The 25,709-nt window shown below is 41.7% G+C and overlaps 1 protein-coding gene across 15 annotated transcripts in view; it reads right to left on the bottom strand.

Annotated features, from left to right (window-relative positions):
- The window catches only part of LOC135933273 (regulating synaptic membrane exocytosis protein 2-like), a 76,305-nt gene that overhangs the window by 18,531 nt on the left and 32,065 nt on the right, over positions 1–25,709 (bottom strand). For 6 of the 15 annotated variants that reach the window (XM_065471344.1, XM_065471349.1, XM_065471358.1 and 3 more), the window contains 19 exons: positions 21,638–21,705; positions 21,400–21,519; positions 21,190–21,289; positions 20,951–21,074; positions 20,802–20,848; positions 20,602–20,690; positions 20,481–20,516; positions 19,558–19,688; positions 19,244–19,415; positions 17,489–17,648; positions 16,588–16,611; positions 14,812–14,880; positions 14,425–14,560; positions 12,638–12,745; positions 10,188–10,235; positions 10,009–10,074; positions 9,857–9,916; positions 6,685–6,834; positions 5,550–5,659 (listed from right to left, as the gene is read on the bottom strand). In XM_065471344.1, coding sequence (XP_065327416.1) covers positions 5,550–5,659; positions 6,685–6,834; positions 9,857–9,916; positions 10,009–10,074; positions 10,188–10,235; positions 12,638–12,745; positions 14,425–14,560; positions 14,812–14,880; positions 16,588–16,611; positions 17,489–17,648; positions 19,244–19,415; positions 19,558–19,688; positions 20,481–20,516; positions 20,602–20,690; positions 20,802–20,848; positions 20,951–21,074; positions 21,190–21,289; positions 21,400–21,519; positions 21,638–21,705 — 1,818 coding nt within the window. The remainder of the gene's footprint in view (positions 1–5,549; positions 5,660–6,684; positions 6,835–9,856; positions 9,917–10,008; positions 10,075–10,187; positions 10,236–12,637; positions 12,746–14,424; positions 14,561–14,811; positions 14,881–16,587; positions 16,612–17,488; positions 17,649–19,243; positions 19,416–19,557; positions 19,689–20,480; positions 20,517–20,601; positions 20,691–20,801; positions 20,849–20,950; positions 21,075–21,189; positions 21,290–21,399; positions 21,520–21,637; positions 21,706–25,709) is intronic. The other 9 variants (XM_065471356.1, XM_065471355.1, XM_065471345.1 and 6 more) reach the window with 8 other exon arrangements.

Genomic DNA, 25,709 nt, shown 5'->3' on the forward strand with positions numbered 1-25,709 from the left:
ATAGTAGTTTCCAGTAAAGGAGCTTGGGTCAGAAAGAAGTTCGGGAGAGACAATTTTTATGCCCCCAACAATGATACTTTAAACACTCTGAAGGTCCAGGAACTTTTGGTTGGAGCGTGCACTGCTATACACCATTTATTGGAATAGTTGATCAACTGGTCTCTGAATGCTATTGACACCCTCTTCTCAACGAGAAGTTTGGGCTCGGGAGAGCCTGAGTGCCCTGGAGGGACCTTCCCTGCTGGATACACGATGGACGGGTGGCAGACATGGAGGATCGTGTGCCTGGCGGGACTGTCGATCGAGGACGCTGAAGATATCTACCTATTCGGAACCATGATAGCAGGGTTCTTGCTGATCGGAGCTGGCTTGGCCCTGGCTTATCGGAGAATCAAGACAGCGGGACTGACTGCTCAAACCCCCACCAAGCTGCCTGCTGAGATTGGATTGACTGGACGAGGCGCGGCTTCTCAGAAAGGGCTCACAGACGGGGACATGGTCAAGAGCTTGGAGGCTATTGCGGCTGCAGTGAATACTCAGAATAACATCTCTGAGCGGATACTGGGACACATCAGGGAAGAATCAGCTCAAATCAACAACTATGGGCGAAAGTTGGACAACATCACGGATCAGTTGGCTGCGGTCGCAAGGTCTCAGAACCGGCTCTGTGAGCAAAAGATTGACAAGACCACGGAATTGAAGGTTAACAACATCATGGAGAAACTGACGGCTATCCAACGGGAGATGGAGAGATCAGTGTCGGAGTGCTAAAACAATACAGCTCGAAATTCTCATGAGCTGTTGGAAAGAAATCACCATCTTAATACGGCTACCCCTCCGGCGCCAGCTGCGGGCTCAAGGCTGGAGCCGATCAAAACAATCCGAGATAACGCCTGTGTTGACATTGTTCCTCCCCATTCTAAGGCCACCTGGGTTGGCTGGCAGACTGTTTACTTAGCCTGGCAGGGCGAAGGACACTGTCTCCGCTGAACTATGGACACGCACACACATACACTTACACTGAAAACCACACACTTATCCCCCTCCCTTTCCAAACGCCTTCGATGCTTGTTTCCTGTGGGGGAACACGGCGGGTCTACGTGCCGCGCTGGATAAGATAGCGCTGTGCGAGGCGGCTGCTGGGTTTGCTTCACATTGCTCCTTACCCATCACCCTACCGTGTGGCTTGTTATGTCTTCCCAATGATGTGTCACATTTATGTGCTTTTTTGTGCAGAGGAGTTTTTTTGTTTCCTGTTCTCGTGCTGTCCTACCATGGAAGCATAGCATGAGAAGGGGTCTCTTTTTTTCCTCTTGTACTTTCCCATTGTAATGCACATTTCAATGTTTTTCTCTCCAATGCTACCAATCTCCGACTGTATCCCCATGTGATGTTTGTGTGTCTATGTAAGGTCGGGGGGGGTCCCATTTCACTGCAGGACCCCCCTGCATGTGACGAATAAAGCCTTGATTGATTGATTGATTGATTGATTGATTGATAGTTTTGTAGCCACAATTTTAAAAAATTTCAAAACAATGTGCTGTTTTTGTCATGAGGTGGTCTACATTAACTGGGGTTGTTATCCTTTATTTTTGTTCATCTGACTGATTAATACTCTGTATTCACAGGACTTTAAGGTAAGGTAAAATGAGTCTTTATTTCATTGGAAAGTTCCTGACTGTGGAACAGTAATGTGAAGAGCTAGTCAAGTTTTTATTTACACATCTCAGCACTCATCTTTTATCAGCAGTGCCACTGAATCACTAAATTACTACCACTACAGGGGGCTTGTTATTAACCCTCTCGAGGCAGGCATTGCCGATTTGCAACAGTTAAAAACTAACAACCTGATTACCCCACATACATATTTTATGAGTTTTTTTTACTCAGAAGTACCACTGCAGGACTTGGTTGTGCATTAGCAACAAAAACTTAATTTGAGCCTGAGAAGGTTAAGGAGTTACTACTCTAAGTAGGTAAACTTTCAGTTCATTACCTGTCTGCACAGAGTCTAAAAAACAAACAAATCCGTGTTAGATAGCTATGACCCTCAGTGGTCCATATGCGGGTGCTTACTGACTCCTAACTATGTCATTTTCATTATTTGTCCCAGAAACCAGTGAACACTCTGTAGCTAAAGCAAAAATCTCAATGAATTTATTCAATTAATCATCTGACATAAATAGGAAACCACTGTTATATTCTATTCTATTTTTTTCTATAAGTATTTTACAAATATTATTTTATTAAAATGACAAAAAATTCTTTACTGCCAGCATGTCATGCTTGAACTTTTCTGTGACACAGAATTCAAAACCTTTTGAATCAGTTAATTAAATTTTTTAAGTAACAATCAATTCATTAGCTTACTGCTGTTGTTCTATGTCAGTAAATGTGCAAAATTCAGTTTAGATAGCTCATGGAAGGATAGGGTGCAGGTATTTAACAAAACCAGAGAGGAGACTGAAAACAAACAGTTGCTATCAGCATTTTGCCAAACCCTGAATATTGACTCTGGTTTCTTTTTAATGGGTTTGGGATTTCCCAGCTTGTGTCTCTAGGCATTTAATATAACACATATAGGTAGAGTCATAATTTATGTGAGACAGTTTTTGTAGCTTTTGTCTATATTGTATGCAACCACAGTGCAGACTCTCAGCTTTAATTTAAGCAGTTGTGGATGAACTATTTAGGTTTTCTACAGCTATCTTTATACACAGTTCTCCATTTTCAGAGGCTCAAAAGTAAGTGAGGAAGCTGACAAGCCGTTTCATCGCCAAGTGAGACCTGTTCCCTAATTTATTTATAATGTAGACACAATATCTAAAGTTGATTTAAAGTGTTGGATTTACATTTTTCACTGTAAATATTGAAATATGAGGCCCTGCCTGTATAATTGTATGAAATTAATTAAGTTAATGAAGATCTGGAGTTGAATTGGATTGAAATTGTATTATTTCACTAAAACTTTCAACATGAGGTTCAAATACATGCCAGTGTAAGTGAAGGAGGACATTGTTAGGCTGAAATACCCAAATGAACCAGTCAGGCAAAAACTTTCTTAAAAAGACCGAATCCACCGAGCAGCAACACCAAAAGACCACAGAACACAGAAGAGCATGATGACAGAGTCTAGTCTAAGACCCGACTTGACACACAGACGTAGACAAACAGGCACACTCAGACACAAATATGCATTCCCACCCTCATGCACACATAAAGAAATAATCAGCACTCGCCCAACATGGAGACACACCGAAATAAACACTGTACACACACTCACACTCCAAACACATACTCCCAGGTCCAGGCACCAGCACCCCTAGAGGGGCAATCTGCCCCCAGACCCAGGAGATGTTTCCCTTTACTCTGGGGTGGAGACAAGCAGACCGCCTCTGGTTCTGCAGCAGCAGGGATGCCCAACAGCCCAGATGGCCAGCTCCTCCTCCCTGCCCCCCGTCCCAGATGGCGATTGTGTGCTGTTCTGAAGTGCATTTAAAACATGGGAGTGGGATGGTACCAACGACCCTCTGCCAGATAGCAACCGGTGTCAGCACGGACCCTCCCGAGAACCCTCAATGTCTACATATATTCAAAACTGAGTGATAATTGACACCAATTTATCTGTCGATCTCAAGCTCCCGTCTCCCATCACTCATGAACAAGAACCTGAGATACTCAAACTTCTCCACTTGGTGTAGAAACTCGTCCTTGACTCGGAGTGGGCACTCCACCCTTCTATGGCTGAGGATCATGGCCTCCGATTTGGAGGTGCTCGTTCTCATTCCCACCGCTTCAAACTTGGCTGCGAACTGTTCCAGTGCGAGCTGGAGGCCATCACCTGATGAGGCCAACAGAACTACATCCTCTGCGAAAAGCAGAGATGAGATTCTGAGACCACCCAAGTGAAAGCCTTCTGCCACACTCCGATGGACACGATCGAATGCCTTCTTTCATGACCAGGACAAAAACCACATTGTTCCTCCTGTTTCCGAGGTTCGACTAACAGCAGCACCCTTCCATAAACTATCCCAGGGAGGCTGAGGAGTGTGATCCACCTATAGTTGGAACGCACCCTCCGGTCCCCCTTCTTAAAGATGGGAACCGCCACCCTGGTCTGACAATCCAGAGGCCCCTGATCTCCATGCAACGTTTCTCCACAATGCAACATTGTAGAGGCATGTCAACTAAGACAGCCCTACAACATCCAGAACTTTCAGGAACTCAGGGCAAACCTCATCCCCCGTGCAACCATGGAGTTGTTTAACTGCCTCAGTGACCTCACCCCGGAAATAGATGAGTCATCCCCCTCGTCCCCAGACTCTGCTTCCTCCAAGGAAGATGTGCCAGTGGGATTAAGGAGGTCCTTGAAGTATTCCTACTACCACCTGACAATCTTCTCAGTCAAAGTCAGCAGGGCTCCACCCACACAATACAGAGTGCAGGTTTCTCCTCCTGAGCCTCCGGATAATTGCCAGAATCTCTTCGAGGCACTCCAAAATCTTTTTCCGTGGCCTCTCCGAACTTCTCCTACACCCATGTTTTTGCTTCAGCCACTGCCCGACCCACTTTCTGCTTGGTCTGCCTATGAAGTCCCACAGGCTAACCAAGCCTGTTAGGCCTCATTCTTTAGCCTGGTGGCTCCCTTCACCTCTGGTGTTCACCACTTGGTTCAGGGGTTACCACCACGACAGGTATCAACCACCTTGCGGCTGCAGTTCAGTACAGCGGCTTCAGCAATGGAGGTGCTAAACATGGTCCATTTGGACTCAATGTCCCCATTTTCCCTCGGAATGCTGTTGAAGCATAATAATAATGCTTCAACAGCATTCCGAGGGAGATAATGATTATTATTAATAATAATCATCATCATCATCATCATCATCATTATTATTATTATTATCATTATCATTATTATTATTATTATTATTATTATTATTATTATTATTATTATTAAAGCAGCTGTGGTTTTGTGTGTGCTACAATAGTAGGGCAGCTGGAGAATTACGCACATTGGAAAGTCAGTCAATAAAAGACGTGTTAAACTGCAATGCTACTGTTGTTGGGTCCTTCATTGCCACAATGGCTAGATGTTGGTCTACTTAATTCTGATCTGCTGCTGAGTCTCTTTCACTTTGCTGAAAACACAAAACACACACCTGAATTTTACCAGTCTGAGGTCATAACTCTCATCAATTACTGCAGCATTCACGACTTGTCTCATTTGCAAAAGTGCTACAATTTCTATCCACTTTTATCATCGTCATCTGTCTGTGATTGGAGTAGGCACCATTTGCAGTATTCATTATTTATTTTGTTTGAAAGAAGTTACACTTCATTCATATTCATACCCATTAGGAAATTATCTCAGACCTCATCTTGAAATTTGTAAAACCTCTTATTTTTCTCTATTTTTTTTTTAATAAGTCTGCAGGTTTGCCTTTGTATAAAACACAGGTTTGTTGTAGGTGGATGGTGGTGGGTCCATCAGCTGATTGGTTCAGAGATGCTTGGAGGTGCTGTTTGACTAATATCTCAAGTATACGCACTTCTGTCAAGAGCTCCTTTGGGAGGGACAGCAGGTAGCTGGCGTCCTCGGCGACCACATATAGGCGTCCCCGTTGGGCTTGTCAGGGTGGAACTGCCTCCAGCGTTAGCCCTGATGAAAAAATAAATACATTTTTAAAAAGAAGAAGAGAAAGAAAATAAACAATCAAACCGCCATCCTGACAGGAGAAATTTAAGGTCACATGTCAGGGATGACAGTTAGTTTGAGGTTCCCTCCATAGTCACAGATAGAGTTTGATCAGCATTTAGTCTGGCACTGTATTCAGTCAGTTGATGAAAAGTCTGCAGTCACTCCAGATGTTTTTGCTTGAGAAGCAGTAACAGGCAAAAGTAGAGTGGACTCTTCTTGCACATGCAGCCACACCCAACTGTGATGTTACAGTATCCTGAAGCATACCTGTACATCACACAACCAGGTAGGAATGTAAACCTTTGGACATCATTGATTCTGTATAACTGTTGGAAAAAATTTATAACATGAACAGAAAGAATTCACACTTGAAACAAAGAGTGCAAGGCCCCATCACTGCTGAAAACCTGTTTGTAGCTCTAATGTCTCTTAGACGTTACAAACAAATCTGTCTCTGTGAAATACAGATACATACAGCTGACCAACATCAGCTGCCACTGGGTGTGTTCAGAGCTGTGATAGAGGCAGCACTGTGATCGCAGACAGAAACCTCCCTGCTTAAATTTGGTACTTGTATGTTGCAGGCAATACGCCTGAGTGCCAAGTCCAGTTTGGAGGAAACTGAACATCCAACAGTTAGGTGTCAGAAAGTGAGCAGAAATTCTTTAGAAGCACATGCAACACAACCAGCAAACAAATGAACAACAACACAGACTAACTTGCCACCCAAAATAAAACAAAACAATCAGAATATAAAAGCTGCGGTCATATATGAAATGTTCAGGTGTTGGTGATGTCACTGGGACATATGGTGGGGCTAAAATAAAGGCGAAAAATAAAACTGTTGTGGTCACCGTTGAGTCAGAATTCATGCTTGTCTAAAACAAACAAACAACCAAAAAAAAAAAAAATAAAAAAAAATAAAAAAAAAACATGCCCCAAACATGGAGATGGAGCTGCTTTCTAATTGGAGGGCTGAGGGTCACCTGATCAGGGCAGGTGAGGGGGGAGCAGACCGTCCAGACCTCATGTGTGTGGAGTCAGATCGATCGGTTGAGTGTGAGCGTGTGTAGATGGGTCGGTCGGCTGAACGAGATCGGCTGTAGTAATCTCTCCGGTCCATCCCACGACTGTACCTGCACATCACCATGATAACTGTCACCTAGATTACTATGACAACCACTGCAGCTGCAGGACAGGTCAGTTATCCACATTGCACTGACGACCAGATCTTTGTCACATGTGGTGGACTGGGAGTCATGAAGGATAAGGCACTGAAGTCTGGTGAAATGCCACCAGAGAAGAGGATGCTTTTATTTGGCACTGAATTTCCCAGAGGGCTTCAGTGAGACAGTAGAAAAACAGCGTTCCCTACATCTGCTCTACACAGTGTCAGCAGCCTTTCATTCTTAAGTCTCTTACACCTGAACTAGAAAATATTTTTGAAAAAGTTTTATTTGCCTTTGCTGATCTTCTGCTTGCCCCTTACTTACTTTTAATTTGAATTAATGAGGGCAATCACTTTAGATAAAATAATTATTGTGGGAGATGTTAACATTGATGGTAAGTTTAGCAACAAAGCACTCAAATAAATATCAAAACCTGCAGTTCCTTTGATGTCCAACAGAGGCTCCAGCAGTGAGTCAGTCCTCCCATATTAAAACTTTACAGCAGGAATAAACATGGTTACAGCCTGATACAAAAACTGGTCTGGTCTGTATAGATAATTTTCCCCTTCATATGAGGAGGATGTTTTCATAACTCACCCGTTTAAACTGGCTTAAAATTTCCATTATTAGTGGCGTGGCCTCTTTGACTAACAGGTGGATGGCGACACAGATGGCTGTAGCTGCTAGCTCCCTGCTAGACGTCATCTCAGCAAATCAGTCTCTCTGAATTGGACTCTGGACCATGTTTGTGATGTTGGAGCCTTTTGGAGCATTTTTAAATTGTATTATCTGACCAATAATATGGCTGCTGCAAGGTTAATGTAATAACAGACTGTCTAAGAAGTCTCAGCCCCACATTTGGTGAAATTCTAGGATTTTATTTTGATCTTAGTAATTAACAGGTATCTATGTCTAAGTGATGCTCCTGTGCAGTCTTTGAATGCAGCTAGATAACCGAGCTAGCTAGAATTAGTTTATAAATGAGCACTTCATCCTTGAAATATGAAACAAAAAGACCAAAAAATAAAACAAAAATCACAAAATAAAAGCAGGTTAAAGTTGAGTCCAAATGTGGACTCCAGAAACCAGTGGGCAAGAGGACAGTAGCTACATCATAAACATAACTACTCTCATAATGTAAATAAACCAAGTCAAGTTTTAATTGCACTGCGATTCCTGACATACATCATAGAAATTTAGCATTTATGTCCTGAAAGTCATTGCACTGCGTCATCAGAGCACAAATGTTCATTTCACATTTCCCCGAAAAACATCATGATGATCCTTAAGATTTCTGGGAAAACATTCTGTGAATCGATGACACAAAAGCTGAACTTTTTTGGAAGGTTTGAGTCATGTTACATGTGACATAAAGCTAACATGGTGGCGGTAGTGTAATGGTCTCAGGCTGCTTTGTTGTTTCAGGACCTGTACAACTTGTTGTAATTGATGGAACCATGAATTCTGCTCTCTACCAGAAAATCCTGTAGGACATTAAATCTCATTTAAATGAGATTAAGATGCTCTGAACTTGAACAGGCAGTTCATGCTGGAAAATCCTCCAATGTTGCTGACCTAAAACAATTCAGCAAAGCAGAGTGGGCTAAGATTCTTTCACAGTGATATAAAAGACTCACTGCTCATGCAATTCTTGCTGCCAAGGTAAGCAGTTATGAGGTTTAGTGGAGAAAAATTGTTTGATCTGGAATATTTAAGTGTGACAAATATCACCGCCCCCCATCCCCCCCAAAGTACATTATATAACTTGCTTCATTCACACCCTTTCACACAAGCACTTTTTTTCTGTGCTTTCTGTCTAACATTCACACACCAATGAACACATCAGAGAGCAACTTGGATTTCAGTGTCTTGCCCAAGGATATTTGGCATGCAGACTGGAGAATCCTGGGACAGAACCACCAATATTGATTAGGAGATTGCCTGCTCTACCTCTTGAGCTACAGTAACTCCTAAAAAGAAATCAGGGGCTGATACTTTTTCATGACACTGTATAAAGTGTCAATTCACAACAGTTGGCTCAAGGTGCTTTATACTGTAAGGTTGAGATGCTACAATATTAGAGAGAAACCCTGATAACCAGACAATGCCTGGTGAGCAAACACTTGGCAACAGTGGGAAAGAAAACCTCCCTTTTGACAAGAAGAAACCTTCAACAGAACCAGGCCCAGGAAGGGGTAGCCATCAGGCCTAGGACCAGGTTTGGATTAAGGACACAGACCCCCCATTTACTTTTAAGATAAGACTCAAAACTTTCCTTTATAATAAAGCTTACAGTTAGGGCTGTATGCTAAATCAGCTTGCCAAAGACTCGAATCAGGCCCGCTGGGTGGCTTTCAAAATGTGAAGAAGGACATAAATTTTGGACATTAGCTGTATTTTGTCTGTTTGAGTCTGTCAATTAACAAAACGTTTCCATTCCATGTTTTCCATTCCATTCCATCAATCTGGGCAATGAGGTCCCAGAACTTTTTCTTTTATTTTACACATTTATCTTACAATTTAAGCCCTAACAGTCGTGTTTCATTTACTATTTTTTTTTATAAATGTAGAAAAACTGAGATTTGTTCTTGAAATTTGAATCCCTTTTCTTACATTAAAATATCTCAGGGATAAAATGTGTAGTTAAGTTTGTTACATTGACAGTAAGGCGAATTTCAGTGGTCCGGCCCACTGAAGATCAAAGTGGGCTATGTGTTGCCCACGATGAAAAGTTTGACATCTTTAAATTAGAAGGAAGTTCTTCATTCTCCACTGTTGCCAAGTGCTGCTCACAGGAGATCATCTGATTGTAGGGTTTTAATCTCTTGCATAGTTTTACCTAAAAATATAAAGTGACATCAGCTGCCTGATAAGATATGTATTTAAAAAATTGATCTGAATTGAATACATCTGTTCTTTACTGCCACAACTACTGGTCTGAATGTCCACCTTTCTAATAGTCAAACTGTTTAAATGTTCATCCATTTACCTCAGTAGTTCCTCATCGTAGGTGTCAGGCTCATAGGGAAAATCAGGGATGAAGTCCTGACTGAAGAACAGAAAGACGTCAGAACTGCAAAACATGATGAGTCTGAACCTGCCATCAACCTCTAACACTACATCCTAATTTCCAAGGCTCACCTGTAGTCATCACAGCTCCCACTGATGATGTGGTTTGTCCAGCTGTGGTTAGGGCCATTAAAATATCTTACACACAGAAAAGGATTACAAGACAGAAAAATACCCCACTTTCTTAGATCATTGCTTTTACTGTTGGTACTATGACTACTGCCACTGCTGGAATTCTAATAGAGAAGTACCTGTCATGGGAATCAAGTGAGTTGGCAAGCGACATCCTCCTCAATGGCCTTGTAAGTACACAGGGAGAAGCAGTGTCCAGTCAGAGAACCAGTCAGACCAGTACAACTGCTGTTCTACAACCAGTACTATTAACTGTACCACTAAGTGCTCTACAGGGACACTAAAACTAAATACTTATTATAACCTGGACCATAACTGCTACTACAATCAATAATCAAGCCGGCAGTATAAGCAATACTACAACTCTAAGCTGTAATGTCAAAACCAGTTCAAAAGCAGAACTAAAAGCTGCAGCACAAAAATAACTCTGTAACCCAGTACATCACCCAGTAAATGAATTTACTCCAACAAGATCTAACTGCTACTGTAGCCAGAAGCATATGGCGTTATTTTTGTGCCACTATTCTGAGCGCACGTAAAAAAAGTTTGCAGGTGCACGTGTTGCATTTTGAGGAGAAATTTATTTTGAACGAAAAAAAAAAAGCTAAATTTGAGTGAAAAAAACTCATTGCTGCGTGCAAAAAATGTATTTCAGTGTTTGCTATTATCCATACACACACACACAATAGCAGCCCCTCTCGCTCAGTTTTTGCATTTGCGCTTGCTCGCAAAGTGTTGCTTGCGCTCTCAACATTTCTGCCCGTGCGCGCTCAACTCTTTCTGTACACCGTTATATTTGTGCCACAAAACCAGCCAATCCAAAAAAATCTGATTGGCCGTTTTCGTCTCCAATCAGCTCGAAATGACGAAATGCAATATCCCAGAATCTCCAAAAGTTGAATCTGTTCATCTGGACGTAGCGTTTTTGTGGGAGAAACGTTTTTAAGATTTTAAGATATTTTCATGCGAGAATGGTGCTGTGTAAACTTCAAATATCTGCTCGATTTATCAAGACATCACATATTTCCATAAGTGCTCTAATGTTTTCGGAGATGCCTGTTACCCACCAGCTGACCGGGTGGTCATTCGGGTTAAACATAATATATAATGCTGAACTGACAAAAAAAATCGGCCGACTACACCACCAGGTATTGTAGGAAAAACCATAAAGCCTTTGAACTAAAACAAACGCTGTTGTGACAGTCATGTACACTGTCTTGTTGGTATATATGTATGATTTGTATCACCTTCATGTTTCCATCTCACCACATATCCAAACCGATATCATGACCAGCAGCTTTTACAGCTGTGGCTCCAGCAAACATCAGCTGATACTAGAAAGTAATATTAAATTAATTCTAACAACAGCTGATCAAGCTTAAACGTGCTGCTGTTGTTTAGCGCAACATCCGCTGGTTTCCTCTTTCTGGTGCAAAGTGGGCGATAAACAAACAAGAGAGACGATCAGCTGATCATTGATCAGTTTCATGATTGAAGTAGCAACAGGAGAGGGAAGGGAGAGAATGAGAGAAGAAGAGGCAGCTGACAGCGTAAAGACGCAGAATAACTCCAGCTTTGTGTCTTTTTCATTCTAGCTGAAGTACGGGACAAATCGCGTTCCTTCTCCCCTCAATACGGATGTATTGTAATTGGTCCAGCCCAGAGTTGATCATGACCAATTGGCTAATCCACCACCTTTCATTGTTTATACCGTTACAAAAACAAACACAAAAATGAAAAATCACTATCGGCCCACCGGGCAAATGCACGGTATGCCCAATGGCCAGTACAGCTATGCGGTCAGCTGTTGGGTAACAGGCATCTCCTCGTTTGACTTTTGGACGAAATGGATTCTGGGATATTGCATTTAGTCATTTCGATCTGATTGGAGACGAAAACGGCCAATGAGATTTTTTTGCATCTAAGTCTGAGATTGGCTGGTTTTGTGACACAAATATAACGGTGTACAGAAAGAGTTGAGCGCGCACGGGCAGAAATGTTGAGAGCGCAAGCAACACATTGCAAGCAAGCGCAAATGCAAAAACTGAGCAAGAGGGGCTGCTATTGTGTGTGTGTATGGATAATAGCAAACACTGAAATACATTTTTTGCACGCAGCAATGAGTTTTTTTTCACTCAAATTTAGCTTTTTTTTCGCTCAAAATAAATTTCTCCTCAAAATGCAACACTTGCACCTGCAAACTTTTTTTACGTGCGCTCAAATTTTTTTTACGTGCCCTCAGAATAGTGGCACAAAAATAACGCCATAGAAGCAGAGCAACTAGTAGTAAAACATCAAAGAAAAGCACTAAATGTACTTCTAAAACCTGTACAAGGATCAGATCTCCAATCAAGTATGCAACCTGTTTCCTGATTCAAACCTGTTCAGCAGCAGCAGACAGGTGGGGTTTACCTGACTCTGACACACCTGCTGCAGTCCGACACCATGTTTACTGGTTATTCATTATCAGTTTGCAGATAAACAATATTACATGATGCAGGGTGCATGCTGATTAGCTGGTGTCCAGATGACTCACATCAGGCATGTTCCTATGTGTTACCATAATTACCTGTTCGGGGTGCTGTATTGGCTGGCATCAGAGAATGCTCGGCTCAGTTTGGAGCCCCGCAGCAGCCGCACTGCGTCCTCCCGATATAACGGGTAAAGAGGGTTATTGCTGGCAACCAGATGTCAAAGGTCAGAATGGCAAGAACAGAAAAGTCTGGATAAAATGAGGATGATGCCTTTAGGAAGACCACTTCCTGTCTGGCTTCAAAAGCTTATTAGTTTAAAAATTCAAGTTCAAAGTTCAAGATAAAAACCTGTGAGTCGTATTAAACCTTGAATACTAATTATGACACTTTTAAAGCAGTAAACCGGTGACAAAAAAAATGCATAGCAAAAGAAACTGCCAGGAAAGGGAAGACAACAACCCATGTGAGTTTTACGGCTGCCATCATGCCAGACCAACATAACTTTAGCTTTGCTAATGTAGACATGAGAGCAATTTTGGATGGTGCTACAATTCTAGAGTGTGAAACAGCTGCGGACAATGCAAAGACTTTCTTAGAAAACATCTAAACAACAGGGAATGATGTTAACACATTCTCCACACATGGTCGAAGTCCCTGAATGATATCAAGGACAGTCTGGATTTTTGGAAAATGCTGAAAGAGTTATGAGAGCCAAAGTACTTGGTAGAATCCATCCTGATCAAGCTAGTATTATCCAGTCAGAAATTCTGTAGTCATAGGAGCACTATATATTCCTTCCTCTTGAACAATATGGATTTAGCTACTAATGTTTTGAGTTTATTAGGCTTCTATATGATAATGACAAATGGACTGGTACTTATGTTGTGCCTTTATACTCAATTTGAGCACTCAGAGCACTTTCTATTACAAGTCTCATTCATCCAGTCTCACACACACACATTCATATAGTGCAACATTTGCTGAACATTTGGACTTCAGGTTGGCTGTAGCTCGAGAGGTAGAGCAGATCATCTAATAATTGTAAGGTTGGTGGTTGATCCCTGTCTGCTCTAGCCTGCATGCCAAAGCGCCTCGGGCAAGATACTGGAACATTCCGACGCGATCACTGCAGTCTGAACAGTAGGTAGAAAGCACGTCATAAGAACCACTTCATTTATAATTTACAAGGAAATTTCAACCCACTGGAGTAGCTGGGGAATGAACCACCAACCTTTCGATTGCTCGACAACCTGCTCAACCCGATCCACAGCCGCTGATAATATAAAAACACTGGCATTATTTCCACAGCATTTTGACTCATGTAGACATACTGCACAGCTGCTGCTACCTGTTGGATCAGTGATTTCCAAGGGATACAAATAGGAGATATGACTACAGCACTATAAGATAATGCTGCACACAGTAAATGATCACCTGGACAAAGTCTGAGGCACTTCATCAGACTCGATATCTCTTGAGAACAGCTGAGTTTTAATAGCCTAAACACTGTGTTACTTATTACAAACTTAATATTTGCATATAGTCACTCTTTTGGATAAGCTCAATAAGGATAGAGAAAGATGGAAATACATATTTATAACTTTATGGGGAAAGACCAATAAACTCACAATAAATTATCTCCAATAAGCTCTCACATGCAAGAATCTTTTGACGTACGTGATAAGACAAATACTGTAGTTTTATTGCAGATTAAAGCATCAACTTGCTGTACTCCCAAATCTTCTCTGGTGGCATCTTTCCCTTTCTACCCTCACGTCCCATCTTGGTTTTCCAAATTTAGCTCTTCAGGTACCTTTTTTAGTTTCTTCTTCTGTTGTCGTGTTTTGGACCCATCTCAAATCCCCAACACACAGATACTTACCTGTGAGGAGGCGGCTGGCTCGGTGACCGTGACCTCATTCTGACCATGTCGGAACGGGAGCAGTGATTGGGAGAAATCACTTGCTCTGGCACTGAGAGGGTGGAGCTATGGAATTCGCGCCCATTCTGTCTGTAGTCTGCACACAGAGAAACAGAGCAGGAGTTCAGCCATCAACCCTGACTCAGTCATTTTGTAATCTCAAGTTATGCAGTCACATTTATGTCATAATCCTCAAATGGTTTACCTTAAGCAGTTTGAGGAACTTATAAAATGATTAGATTCCCATTGTCTTACAGCAGCATGTTTTTAATCCACTTGAGCCAGCTAGTATTCTCTCCTGTATCCTTTAAAATGAGACTGCAGTGAATGATGGGATATGGAGTTTACCTGATATCACCCCAATGCCGTCTTCACAGTCATAATCTGAAAACTCGCTGTCACTGATCCTCTGAGACCCTGCAGATGGAGAGAGGGAGGACATTTAAGCCTGTAAGCAGCTCATCTGTAATCTTCTACAAGAAGGTCAACAAATCTAACACTCCAGACCGAACAGCCAGAGGACAAACCAGTTAACGCAGGAGCAATAAAAGACACATTCATCTGATATTACACACAGACTCCCTTACACCTTTTACAACTCCTTGACCAGAACCTTTTCATCCACATCAGCCTTTAACAAATGCGTGAAATTTAGCAGCAGTCAGAGTATCGGACTGAATACTGAAATTAATAATTTTCTGGCCACACAAAGGCCAGCATGTTTATACACAAATAAGATTTCTGCATTAGTCCCAAAAGTGAAGCAGAGTGGTCAGAGTTTGATGATAGGTGGCTGCATGAGAGATTAAGGTACTAGAAAGAGAACATTTATAGATGGCATCATGAGTGTGTATCAGTGTACCAAAATGAAGTCAACTTCATGTTAAAGCATAAAAACATCCAAACAAAAGTTCCAAGGAGGAAAGTAGAGATGAGTGTGTCACTTGCTGTCATCTTTTAAAGAGAAATGTGGAGCAATAAAACCCATCCAGCAAAGATCAGCTGGAAGAAAAATATAAAGAGCGATAGAACACCTGTGGGAATTTGAGCAGCACTGACCTCCTCCGTCTTGAGGAGTCCATGCTCACGACTTTAACATGAGTCTCTCTGCAGAAATAAAGCTGGACATAACAACTGCATCATTGTTATAGAAATGATGCAGTGATCACTTCTGTTCTCTGATTTATTTTTCTGTTGTGAACTCCATATCAGCGATGGGTCATATTTTGTTCCACGGGGCCATACAGTGCTATCAATAACATAAATGAAGTCCAACTCACAGGATAATTGAACTAAAACACAGTTACAGGTTACAATGACAAAAAAAAAATCTGCCTTCGAAATTAAGCAACATTTTGACCAGCTATCTGATATGTACCACTGGTTAGGTCATTGTAGCCGTTCACCTGAGGATTTCCAACCATAAAACGCCTCATAAAACTGTGTCTTAGTTGTTGTTTTTTTGTTTTAAGAAGTGGAATTGGGCTGACCATATGTTCATATATTCAACATCCTACACCTAGAACGTCCATTTGACTCCTCCTGGTACAACATCAAAGATCTCCCACAAGAAGATCCAGAACTCCCTTGAGAGATTTACCAAGAATCCATTGAACAGTCTGTCCAGAACCTTTTCGTGCACAGTTTGACATATCTTCAAGTATTATACAGAACCCAATAACCTTCTGGATGCACTCGCTCTAATCAATCATTCCAGGATCCAGGCAGCTAGTTCTGTTCTAGTCCCTCAAAGATCAAACCCTAATCATCAAGTTTCGAGTAGCTGAGGTACAGATATTTCAAGAACTACATCTCCCATGATTTGGCTACATAATATCTTTCATGAGAGCTTTCTGCCTGGTAAAATAACATTTAATTACATCACTATGATATGATCAGGCAGGGCTATATTTGTGCAGCAATTATCAATCAATGACTTATTAAAACTATAAATACTAAATAGCACAGGAAATGGATAGCTTAGCATCACACAGGGAAATGCCATAGAGGTCAGCATTAGCAACAGAGGGTCAGAAGCTCACTCGTGCATGCACACACACACATATACACTCATACACTCTCACACACACACACACACACACACACGAGGGCGGACGTTTTTACCTGAGTTATAGTAATGACCTTTGTCTAGCAAAGCGTTGTGGATGATTTAAAATAAAGAAAAACAAATGAAACAAAAAGAAGAAGAACACGTTAACAATAAAGCATAATAAACAAATAAAGAAATGAATGAGAGGACCGGTGTTGGATTGGATCTGCCAGAGGCCTGCTCTGCTGTGACTGGTTGTTAGGTTGTTGGACTAAACATTCACTGATGAAATAAGCCCTATCCAACATTCTTTCATTTTGAGCTTTTCTACAATTGACTTCAGGGGCATACACGTAGGAAGAGCCCAGCAGCAACGTGGCAAGCAGATACCATCATGTTAGTGAAGCAAAGTGAGGTTTTTTCTCCCTTTTTCTTTGCTACTACCAGCTGACTACCAACAGAAACAAATGCTACCATTGATAGACATATTAGAGGGTTACCTCAGCAACCAGAGGCTGGACTCTCCATTAAGTCTGCAAAAAGATGAATGTCAAGTTTTGGACTCCTTCACTCATTTGACTCTCGTCAATTTTTCGCAACAAATCTCAGAGTTCACCTTTCTCCTCTGACTCTATAACATGGTAAGGTCAGGGTTGTTTCAAATTTATTCCTTTCAGCAAGTTGGAATTTTTACATATTTCTAAAACTCCTATTCCCCTGTCAGCATCAAACCAGTTTGAACAAAACTTTAGCAACCGACTCATTTTCCAGTGATCAGAGCATATATCAACTACAGTGAAATTACCAGTCCCAGCAGAGGAGAGCATCCCTCCAAATGATCCATCAAATAACATGTTGTTGTGTGAGGTTGTGACACAGCTTTATTGTGTGTGTGTGTGTGTGTGTGTGTGTGTGTGTGTGTGTGTGTGTGTGTGTGTGTGTGTGTGAGAGAGAGAGAGAGAGTGTGTGTCTCACTCTGCAGCCTCCTGCTGCTGTGTGTGTGCTCAGCCTGCAGTCCTCTCCTCTGCAGGTAGGGGGAGGCTTTGGGCAGTGGCAGTGAGGAAACGTCATGAAGCTGCAGTTTGTACCAGTGAGGCTGATCGTCGAGCAGAGCCGACTCCATCTCTATCAGGATCTGACTCAGGAGAATGGATGCAAAACATACAGAGAACATACAGAGAACACTAAGAATATACAGAGTATGTAGACAGGAGAACGAATAAAGAACTGGGAGCAAGCACATGGACCTGTTTTAACATTTTCAGTGCTAATTGACACTAGAATCACAAAGGGGGTCACTTTGACCCCTTGGCATTTTCAAATTCTGTTAAATTAAAATTACATCATCTCAGACTCCATGACTTTTCCGAAAATGTGTTTAATCATCTGTGAATTTAGGGGTGTGTGGGACAAGAAAAAAAAAAATCACGATCACTTATATTCAGAACTGCAGAGGACGTTATTCTGACCCCAGTAAGTAATGTAAGACAACAAGGCACACTGGGTTGCCTAGCAACTGGCATCATTTATTGGTATTTTGATATGTAGGCTGCAATAACATGAACCAGTGCTAGGGATCTATAGTTCGATAAAAACTGAATAATTACTGCAGGACTGAACAGTAGGGATGGGTAACGGTATCCGGTGCCATTATGGCACCGGTTCTAATATAAATGGTAGTAACCAGACTGAAAAGCAGCGCACATTTCGGTGCTTTATTTCGGTGCTTTTTTTTCCTGAGATGTCATACACTTTGAATTCTAGCCAATCATTTTACCTTTCCAAGGATAGTAGGCGGGCCCAGGTACGTACGTTCTTTTAGAGCAGAGCTACAGATTAAAAATGCCCAAGGCGAAGTGGTCAAAAGTCTGGCTGTACTTCACAGCAAAAGATACAAACTCAGCAGCCTGCAACAAGTGCTTTAAGGTGATACTGTGCAAAGGAGGTAACACCTCAAATCTTGATAGCTTGCTGCAAGACCTCACACCGAGCACATCTACTGCGGGTGTGGTGCCTGTTATCGACCCGGAGTTAGCAACATCCCCCAAGAACCCGAAGAGTGGAGTCCTGGCCCCTAGCCCTGCCAGTGTAGCAGAAATGATGACGGATGATGATGGCAGCAGCAGCCGTTCTTCTCTGGGTGAATAGCTTAATGTTGTTTGTGTGTAATTTACATTGAGTAGGCTAACCACGTTATTAAATTAATGCATGTAAGGTGAACTAGCAAACACCGTTGTAGTTACATGCGGCTGTCTTCTTGTTTGATGGCAGATACTCCCTTCACCCTGGCCAAAAAGGCTAAAATGACCAAAGAAAAAGTGGAAAACAGCTAAACATGAGAGGTTTTTGGACAAAGTTTGTGTTTTTTCCATTGTTTAAGCACTGCTTCCAGCCAAGTGATACCATATATGCCCTATAGCTACAGAAAAGGCTAACATTGTTATCTTTTTACTTAAAAACAGCTAAACATGAGAGGTTTTTGGACAAAGTTTGTGTTCTCCATTCTTTAAGCACCGGTTCGAGTACCGTTTAGCACCGGCACCGTTTCAAAGTACCAGTTTGGCACCGGTATCGGATAAAACCTAAACGATACCAATCCCTACTGAACAGGTGATGGATGTGATGTCAAGGCAAGGCAGAGTAGGTCAGAACTGAACTGTTAAAGGTTCTTAGTTTAATGAGTTTTCCCAATATCCTCTCCATTGTTCTGTATTTTTCATGGGTTCTCACCTCTCCCAAGAACTGGCTCTCCTCCTCTCGGACTCGAGCCTGGTCCCAGACTGTCAGCTCAAGCATTCGCTCTCTGAACTCACGTCGATGGACCGGAGAGTACATGAAGGTTTGGTTCCACCGAGGTTCCAACGACTTCTTCACTGTCTTTGTCCTCCGCTTACTCTTATCACTGTTAAATGAGGAAGGTACAACTAACAGCCAATCACAGAGAATAGTCCACTACTGGTTTTAAAGGATATCAGAAGTTCTACAGTTTTACTTTTCAAGGAACCTCTGAGCCATAAAATACTGGTCTTTGATTGCTTTTTCACCTTCTATCTGGCAGGAAATAGATCTTGACGTATGGGTTCCGGGGTCGGCCGTCATCCCGAGCAGGAAGTTCTTTGGCGCCAAGAACGGTGACAATCAGTTGGTGGCCGACTTTATCATACCATAGCTTCACCTGTAGAATACCCACAACATCATCATTAGGACACCATAGTAATATAGAAGAAGCCTGGAGAACAACAAAAAATGACCAAAGAAAAGAAGCTCCAGTCATCAGCAGGAGATACCCTGCAGAAAAGTTTTGTTAGCAGAGCAGAACAAAAGCACCTACAAATTCAAACAGACAATATAACCAATCACCAGCTGAGCCCAGTGAAACACCAGGTGATTGCTACAGAAAACACAGAGAACCCAGTAAGATGATAACCAAAAGGGGACATGAAGAAAATTGTATCAACCCATAACTGTAATGGAACCCCAAGGAACAGCAACAGAGTCAGGACCCCTGGAAGGAACCTTAGAGAGTTTTTACAAAGCAAAAAGTAGAGGTACAAAACAGAATCACAAAACTGCAGGGGAATGCAGGGGAGCCTTAGCATGAATAGATATTGAAAAATAGTTATGGAACACAGCTAAAGGAGGCAAAATTCTTTGGAAGAGCAAAGGACCCTACAGACAAGAACAGTGCTAACAGAACTATACTGTAAAGTTCTCATATTTATATTACACTTTTTTACTCTTACCGACCGCTCAAAGTACTTTAACTACAAGGCACATTTTAGAACTGTGTCTAGCCACATAAGCTGAATCATTTAGAACAACAATGGATACCCTCAGAACCACTAAAAGCAGAAACTTGGAGTACTTTGTTCTGCTTCTTCTGTGATACATTTATCTACAGCCTAAAATACTACACTACAGAGTAAATAAAGATGAACATGCACACGCCATCCTTTTCAACTTTTACCTGAATCCGGGGAACCAGAGGTTGCCTGTCCACAGTCTGAAAACACACATCACCATGGAAATGCTATTAACTGACTGCTGAGTGGCTGTGTTACGATGCAGTGCATGCTGGGTAAACTTACCGAGACCTGTCCAGACAGAACACTGGGGCTCATTGGAGATGTGACAGAGATGGATGGGCCAACTTTCTGAGAGTCAAAGGAACTGGAACCTGAACATTAAATAGACCAATTCTGAGTCAGCAGGAACTTTGTCCACTGTCAGATCTATGGAAGTTCTTAATGAACAGGACAGATGTAGTTTTTGTTTTTTATAGACTCACTGGAGTTCAGCTGGACATGGGCACTCTCTCCTGATCTGGAAACATCTCTGAAGAACATAGAATCAGCAACAATCTGTTACTATGATGTCCTAAGAGAAGAGAACAACCTCAGAAATATTTTCTGCCTCTCAGCTTGATCAGAGACCCACCCTATTGGTCGACACACCACAAGCTCCACCTGTGGTTCTTGTTTGGACTCCAGGATGATGTTGTAGACCTCATTAAATGTGGCTCCTTGAAGAACCCGACCGTTCCACTCCAGAACCTGATCTCCTAAAGCAGAAAAGAAGAAAAGATAACATTGTAGAGTCCATCTAATTCAGTTTTAGCAACATCTGACTCAGTGAACAAAGTAACTAAGACCTATCAGGAAAATCAGTGTGTTTACCTGGTCTCAGGTGACCCACAGTATCAGCCAGACTACCTTTCTTCACCTTAGTGATGAAAGCACAGAGACGACCAGACTCTGTCATCTTTCCACCGACAACCTGCAAACACACAGCACCAAACTGTATTATCAAAAGAGGAGAATGAAGAGAAGAATAGCAGAAGAAATCGTAAAAAGAAAAGGCAGTAGAACAAAGCAGAAGAAGGCCACCTTGAGTCCCAGCAGTGCTCCTGTATCTGCAGGAACAGTTCCATCCTTCATCCTCTTGTTCAGTAGAATTCGACCAATCAGACGCTCTCCATCCTTGGAGGGTTGCCATGTGACTGGCTGCTGATGATTCACAATGGGAAACACATGGTTACTTAGCAATAACAGCAACCAACAACAGTTCAGCATTCAGAACAGGGTTTGTTTGATGGATTACTGACAAGGCAGGGCGTCAACTCACCATAGACATGGGAGCAGGCTCGCCATGCCAGGAACCATGATCCCACCATTGACTACTGTCCATGTCTCCTAGCAACCAGAAGAGGTTAAAGGTGTTTTAAAACACATACACACATGTCTTTGGCTTGTAGGAGGAAGTGGGAGTATCCAGAGAGAAGCCACAAATGCACAATGTGAACCTGCAGAATCTACACAGGAAGAACTTCTGTGGGGGTCAATCTTTTGAGGATGCCAACGATCACATTTTTGAGCGAGAAGACAGATATTTGAAAGGAGTAAAAGAGGCCATATATGTTCACTGTGAATGACCATCTTTGAACAGAGAGGATGGCTTATTACACCGTCTGCTATCTACAATGCATTCTGAGATCCTTCACAGTCATACTGAGCCACGCCTTTCTTTACACCTTGCCTCATGTGATGAGGCACATGGTAAATGCTGGTTTAACGACCCTTCTAAGGGACAACGCCGCTCTAGGGTTTTAATACCTGGAACTAAGGTAGGACCAATAACCGACGATAGATGATATATTTGCGCAGGGGCAGACTTTTTGATGGGCAGAGCAATATATTCGTGCATGGAGTGATTTGTACATTTAGAATTTATAGATTTTGTTTAGAGGGAATATTTTACCTTCCTTACCTTTCTTTTCTACTTTTTGGACTATTCATTTATCTATTCATTTGAGATGCGCCAAATCAAACAAAAGACTTAAAGTTATGTTCGCCGGAAGAGACATTTTGATTTTTAACATACTTTTTGTTTGTTTTTGTTGTTTGGTCGAGTGTGTACGACAGATAAACACTGCAATGTGTAAACAAAGTTATAGTGGCAAAACAAAGCCAGTTTCTCTTTGTTTTCCTTCCAACCATTGTGGGGTTTTTAATTAAATAAAATGTTTGTTTGTTTGTTTTTTGAACATAGGCTACTGCCTTTCTTTCTTTCTGTTATGAGTTTGAGTAAATTAATTGCTGCATTTGGGCACACTGAGGAGGGTGCATTTGCTCGTAGCTGGAAGACAGTGCCGTTAAAACAGCCCTATTATTTTTTCCCTTGACTGCTTCTCTTAACTTTAACCAATATTATTAGCAAAGTTACTCATGGGCAAACAAATAAATAAATCGCTCTTGTATAAACGATCAGTGAAAGGCTCAGCCTATCGTTGATGGTCGATAAATTTTACCAGTTGCCAAACATCACCTTGGACTCTCCACCGTTTGGTTTTAGAAATGAAGAAGCCTCTCAAATGAAACGTCTTCAAAGAACTTTAGGTCCAGTTGATTTTTTTTCCAAGCTCCTTAGACTCCTCATGACCTGCATGGAACCTACACAGACATCCTCTATGTACATTAACACCAACATGAAAATTGCTGAATAATGTTATCAATCAGCTGCTCAACAAGCTGAGGTTTTTGGCACCAATTATGGATCATCAACAGGAAGAATAGAAAGAACAGTTAACCTGCTGTAACCACACTTACTTACATAAATACACATGTCAATTCTCGGTTCTGGATGAGCAGAACAAAATGATGCTGCTGTAAACAGCCCATCCCTCAAAATAATCAAAAATTGATTTAAACTGTTAAAGCAGCAACTCTTCACATTAAGCAGAGCTGGTTTTAAGCAAACCAGGATGTTAATCATGTAGCAGCTCACCTGGTTCACCATACATCACAGTTCACAGATTTTGTCTGTGAAAAGAAAAATATGACCTTGAGTCATTATGGCCATTGGCCATTATGTGACCATAAGAAGTTTCACTAAAATCTGAACAATCCTCTAGGAGCACAATCGATTCTTGTGAATTATGGATGCACGGACTCCTCGTCAGTCGTTAAAACAGAGGCACTAAAAATGACTGGTTAATAAACCTGAACAAATTCAACAATGGATGGATAAAAAAGAAATTTAGTTTCAAACATCACCAGCATTGGTTTGAAAAAAAAAATATGTTAACTGTTGAAGAATTTCTCAATTTTGAGGGCTCAGATGAAGCTGATGGTAAATAAAGAGATTTTTAACCCTCCGTGGAGAATCCTTTGCAAAATGAACCCATGGACCTGAGCACTGAATGGATTTCCTCCTTTGTGCTGTATGAGGCGCCTTCTGCTTTTATTTCAATCTTCAGCAGTGAAATGCAGCTGCATCATCTTCACATTTGCTCTCTGAATGTTCCTCCTGGTCTTCATGTGAAGCTGTGCTGCATATGTGGACAGACATGCTATAGTCTGAATGCCTGAAGATACTTGCCAAAATTAATCAGAACAGCCAAATCAGAACAGTAACACCAGATCACTGAAACGTCATATTTATCTCAAACAAAATGTCAAAACATGTTGATGTGTGTACTTGTAATCATAGTTCTCCAAGTTACATAGCTTTCAAATGCTTCACTCACAGGTCCGCCTGGACGCCATGAAGGACAAGGAGGAGGCTTCAGGTGAGCAAGAGGAAGATGAGAAAGAACCTGTAATCCATGTAGCAGCCTCTCCTCCTCCTCACTGAGTTTCTGTGTGCTGTTTGTCCCGAGTACTGCCTGCAGGTTGCAGAGCAGTTCATTCCTGTCAGTAATGAGATTATTGGAGTCCAATTGTCAAGTGCATGTTTGTGCCTTCAGTGTTTACAGTTAGTTTGGAGAAGACCTGAAGTTGATAGAGGGGATCAACTTTGGGGGATTACTGCAACATAAACCCCGCCCCTTTTCCCCCACCTTTCCACCAGATTAGAGTTGCTGAAACAGATGCCCAGAAATCCAGAAATTTTGCAGGTAATCACCAGAAGTCTAGCTCAGCAGCATAAACAGTCTGCTGGTTAAGGACCCCGCTGTATTGTGTGGTCACACATGAGCAGGTTAGTCTACCGTGGCGTTCGCTTCTGCAGTCTGAGCTTCTATTCTTACATCTCTGCAGTGACTCTTGATAATCCAGACTCTCCTCTTTTAATCCTATTGAAGTAGAGCAAAGATGGTGATTTGGAGGTCCGACAGCACTAGAGCGGCAGTCTCATGCGCTCTAATCTGGATCAGATTGTCAAACGATGTCTCCAGGATCTTTCAGAGTTCTCCAGGAATGGAACCACCAATTTTGGTGGCGAATGTGCTGGTTTTTGTTTTGGTCTAGGTGTTCTCAGAGTGACGGTAGCAGAGATTCTGTGCTACTTAGTCTCTTCAAGATTTAAGGGGAGGAGCCAAAAGTCATATGAGCGAATCAGAGCTCATGATCTCTGACCAGGTGATTTGTGGCCCAGTAACATAAATGCAACAGATTAACTCGTCAGCATAATGTCTGATTTCCTGAGAGGGGCCATCACTTTTCACTACAGCACAGGTCAGAGTCACAGGAGCTTTAATAACAGAGAGCAACCCCTTCTGGACTTCTTCAGAGCCAGAACACATGACAGACCCTAAAAAGTAAAATTTAACCAATATAATAATATAATGACCAAATCACAGAGAACCCTTCAAAGGTACAGAAATTATATCATTGTTATTCCATCCTTAAAACTTTCTAGAGGAACACTTTCTATTGTCTGCTGGAGGAAGTGCAGCTGAAGTTGGTTGGAGGTGAAGGTAGATTCAGCTTTGAGGAGATTATCACAGTGAGCTAATTACAGATGCAGAGGGGCAGGCAGACAGTGAGAGAGACAAAGCGAGCAAGAGAGCGGGAGAGAGGCCCTGTGTTTTTTTTTGTTTTTAGCCTGTCTTTTCTGGCAGCTTTTGCAATCAGATTTATGATTGGAATTCAATGTTGGTTTTTCATTTGGTTTTCCAAGATGACTTCTATAAATTCTCAATAGGCCCCATTGGTTTGTGTGTTTCTTTTATCTGCTTATTTATAAATTTTTATTTATATTATTTCTGTTAATTAGTACATGTGTAATATGACAATTTCAAAGGCAGGAGAAAAAAGACAAAGAAAAAAAGAAAAGTGGAGAAAATATAATAATAAGATTAAAAAAAAATATTAAAACACAGCACAAAAAGCACAGACACACAAATCATACACCTGTTCCCCAAGGCCCTATGTGTACGGTTATGTGTCGTGAGCCGTAATATATAGTGACTATAGCA

This window comes from Pelmatolapia mariae, linkage group LG22, assembly GCF_036321145.2.
Source record: "Pelmatolapia mariae isolate MD_Pm_ZW linkage group LG22, Pm_UMD_F_2, whole genome shotgun sequence".
NCBI classification, from domain to species: Eukaryota; Metazoa; Chordata; class Actinopteri; order Cichliformes; family Cichlidae; genus Pelmatolapia; species Pelmatolapia mariae.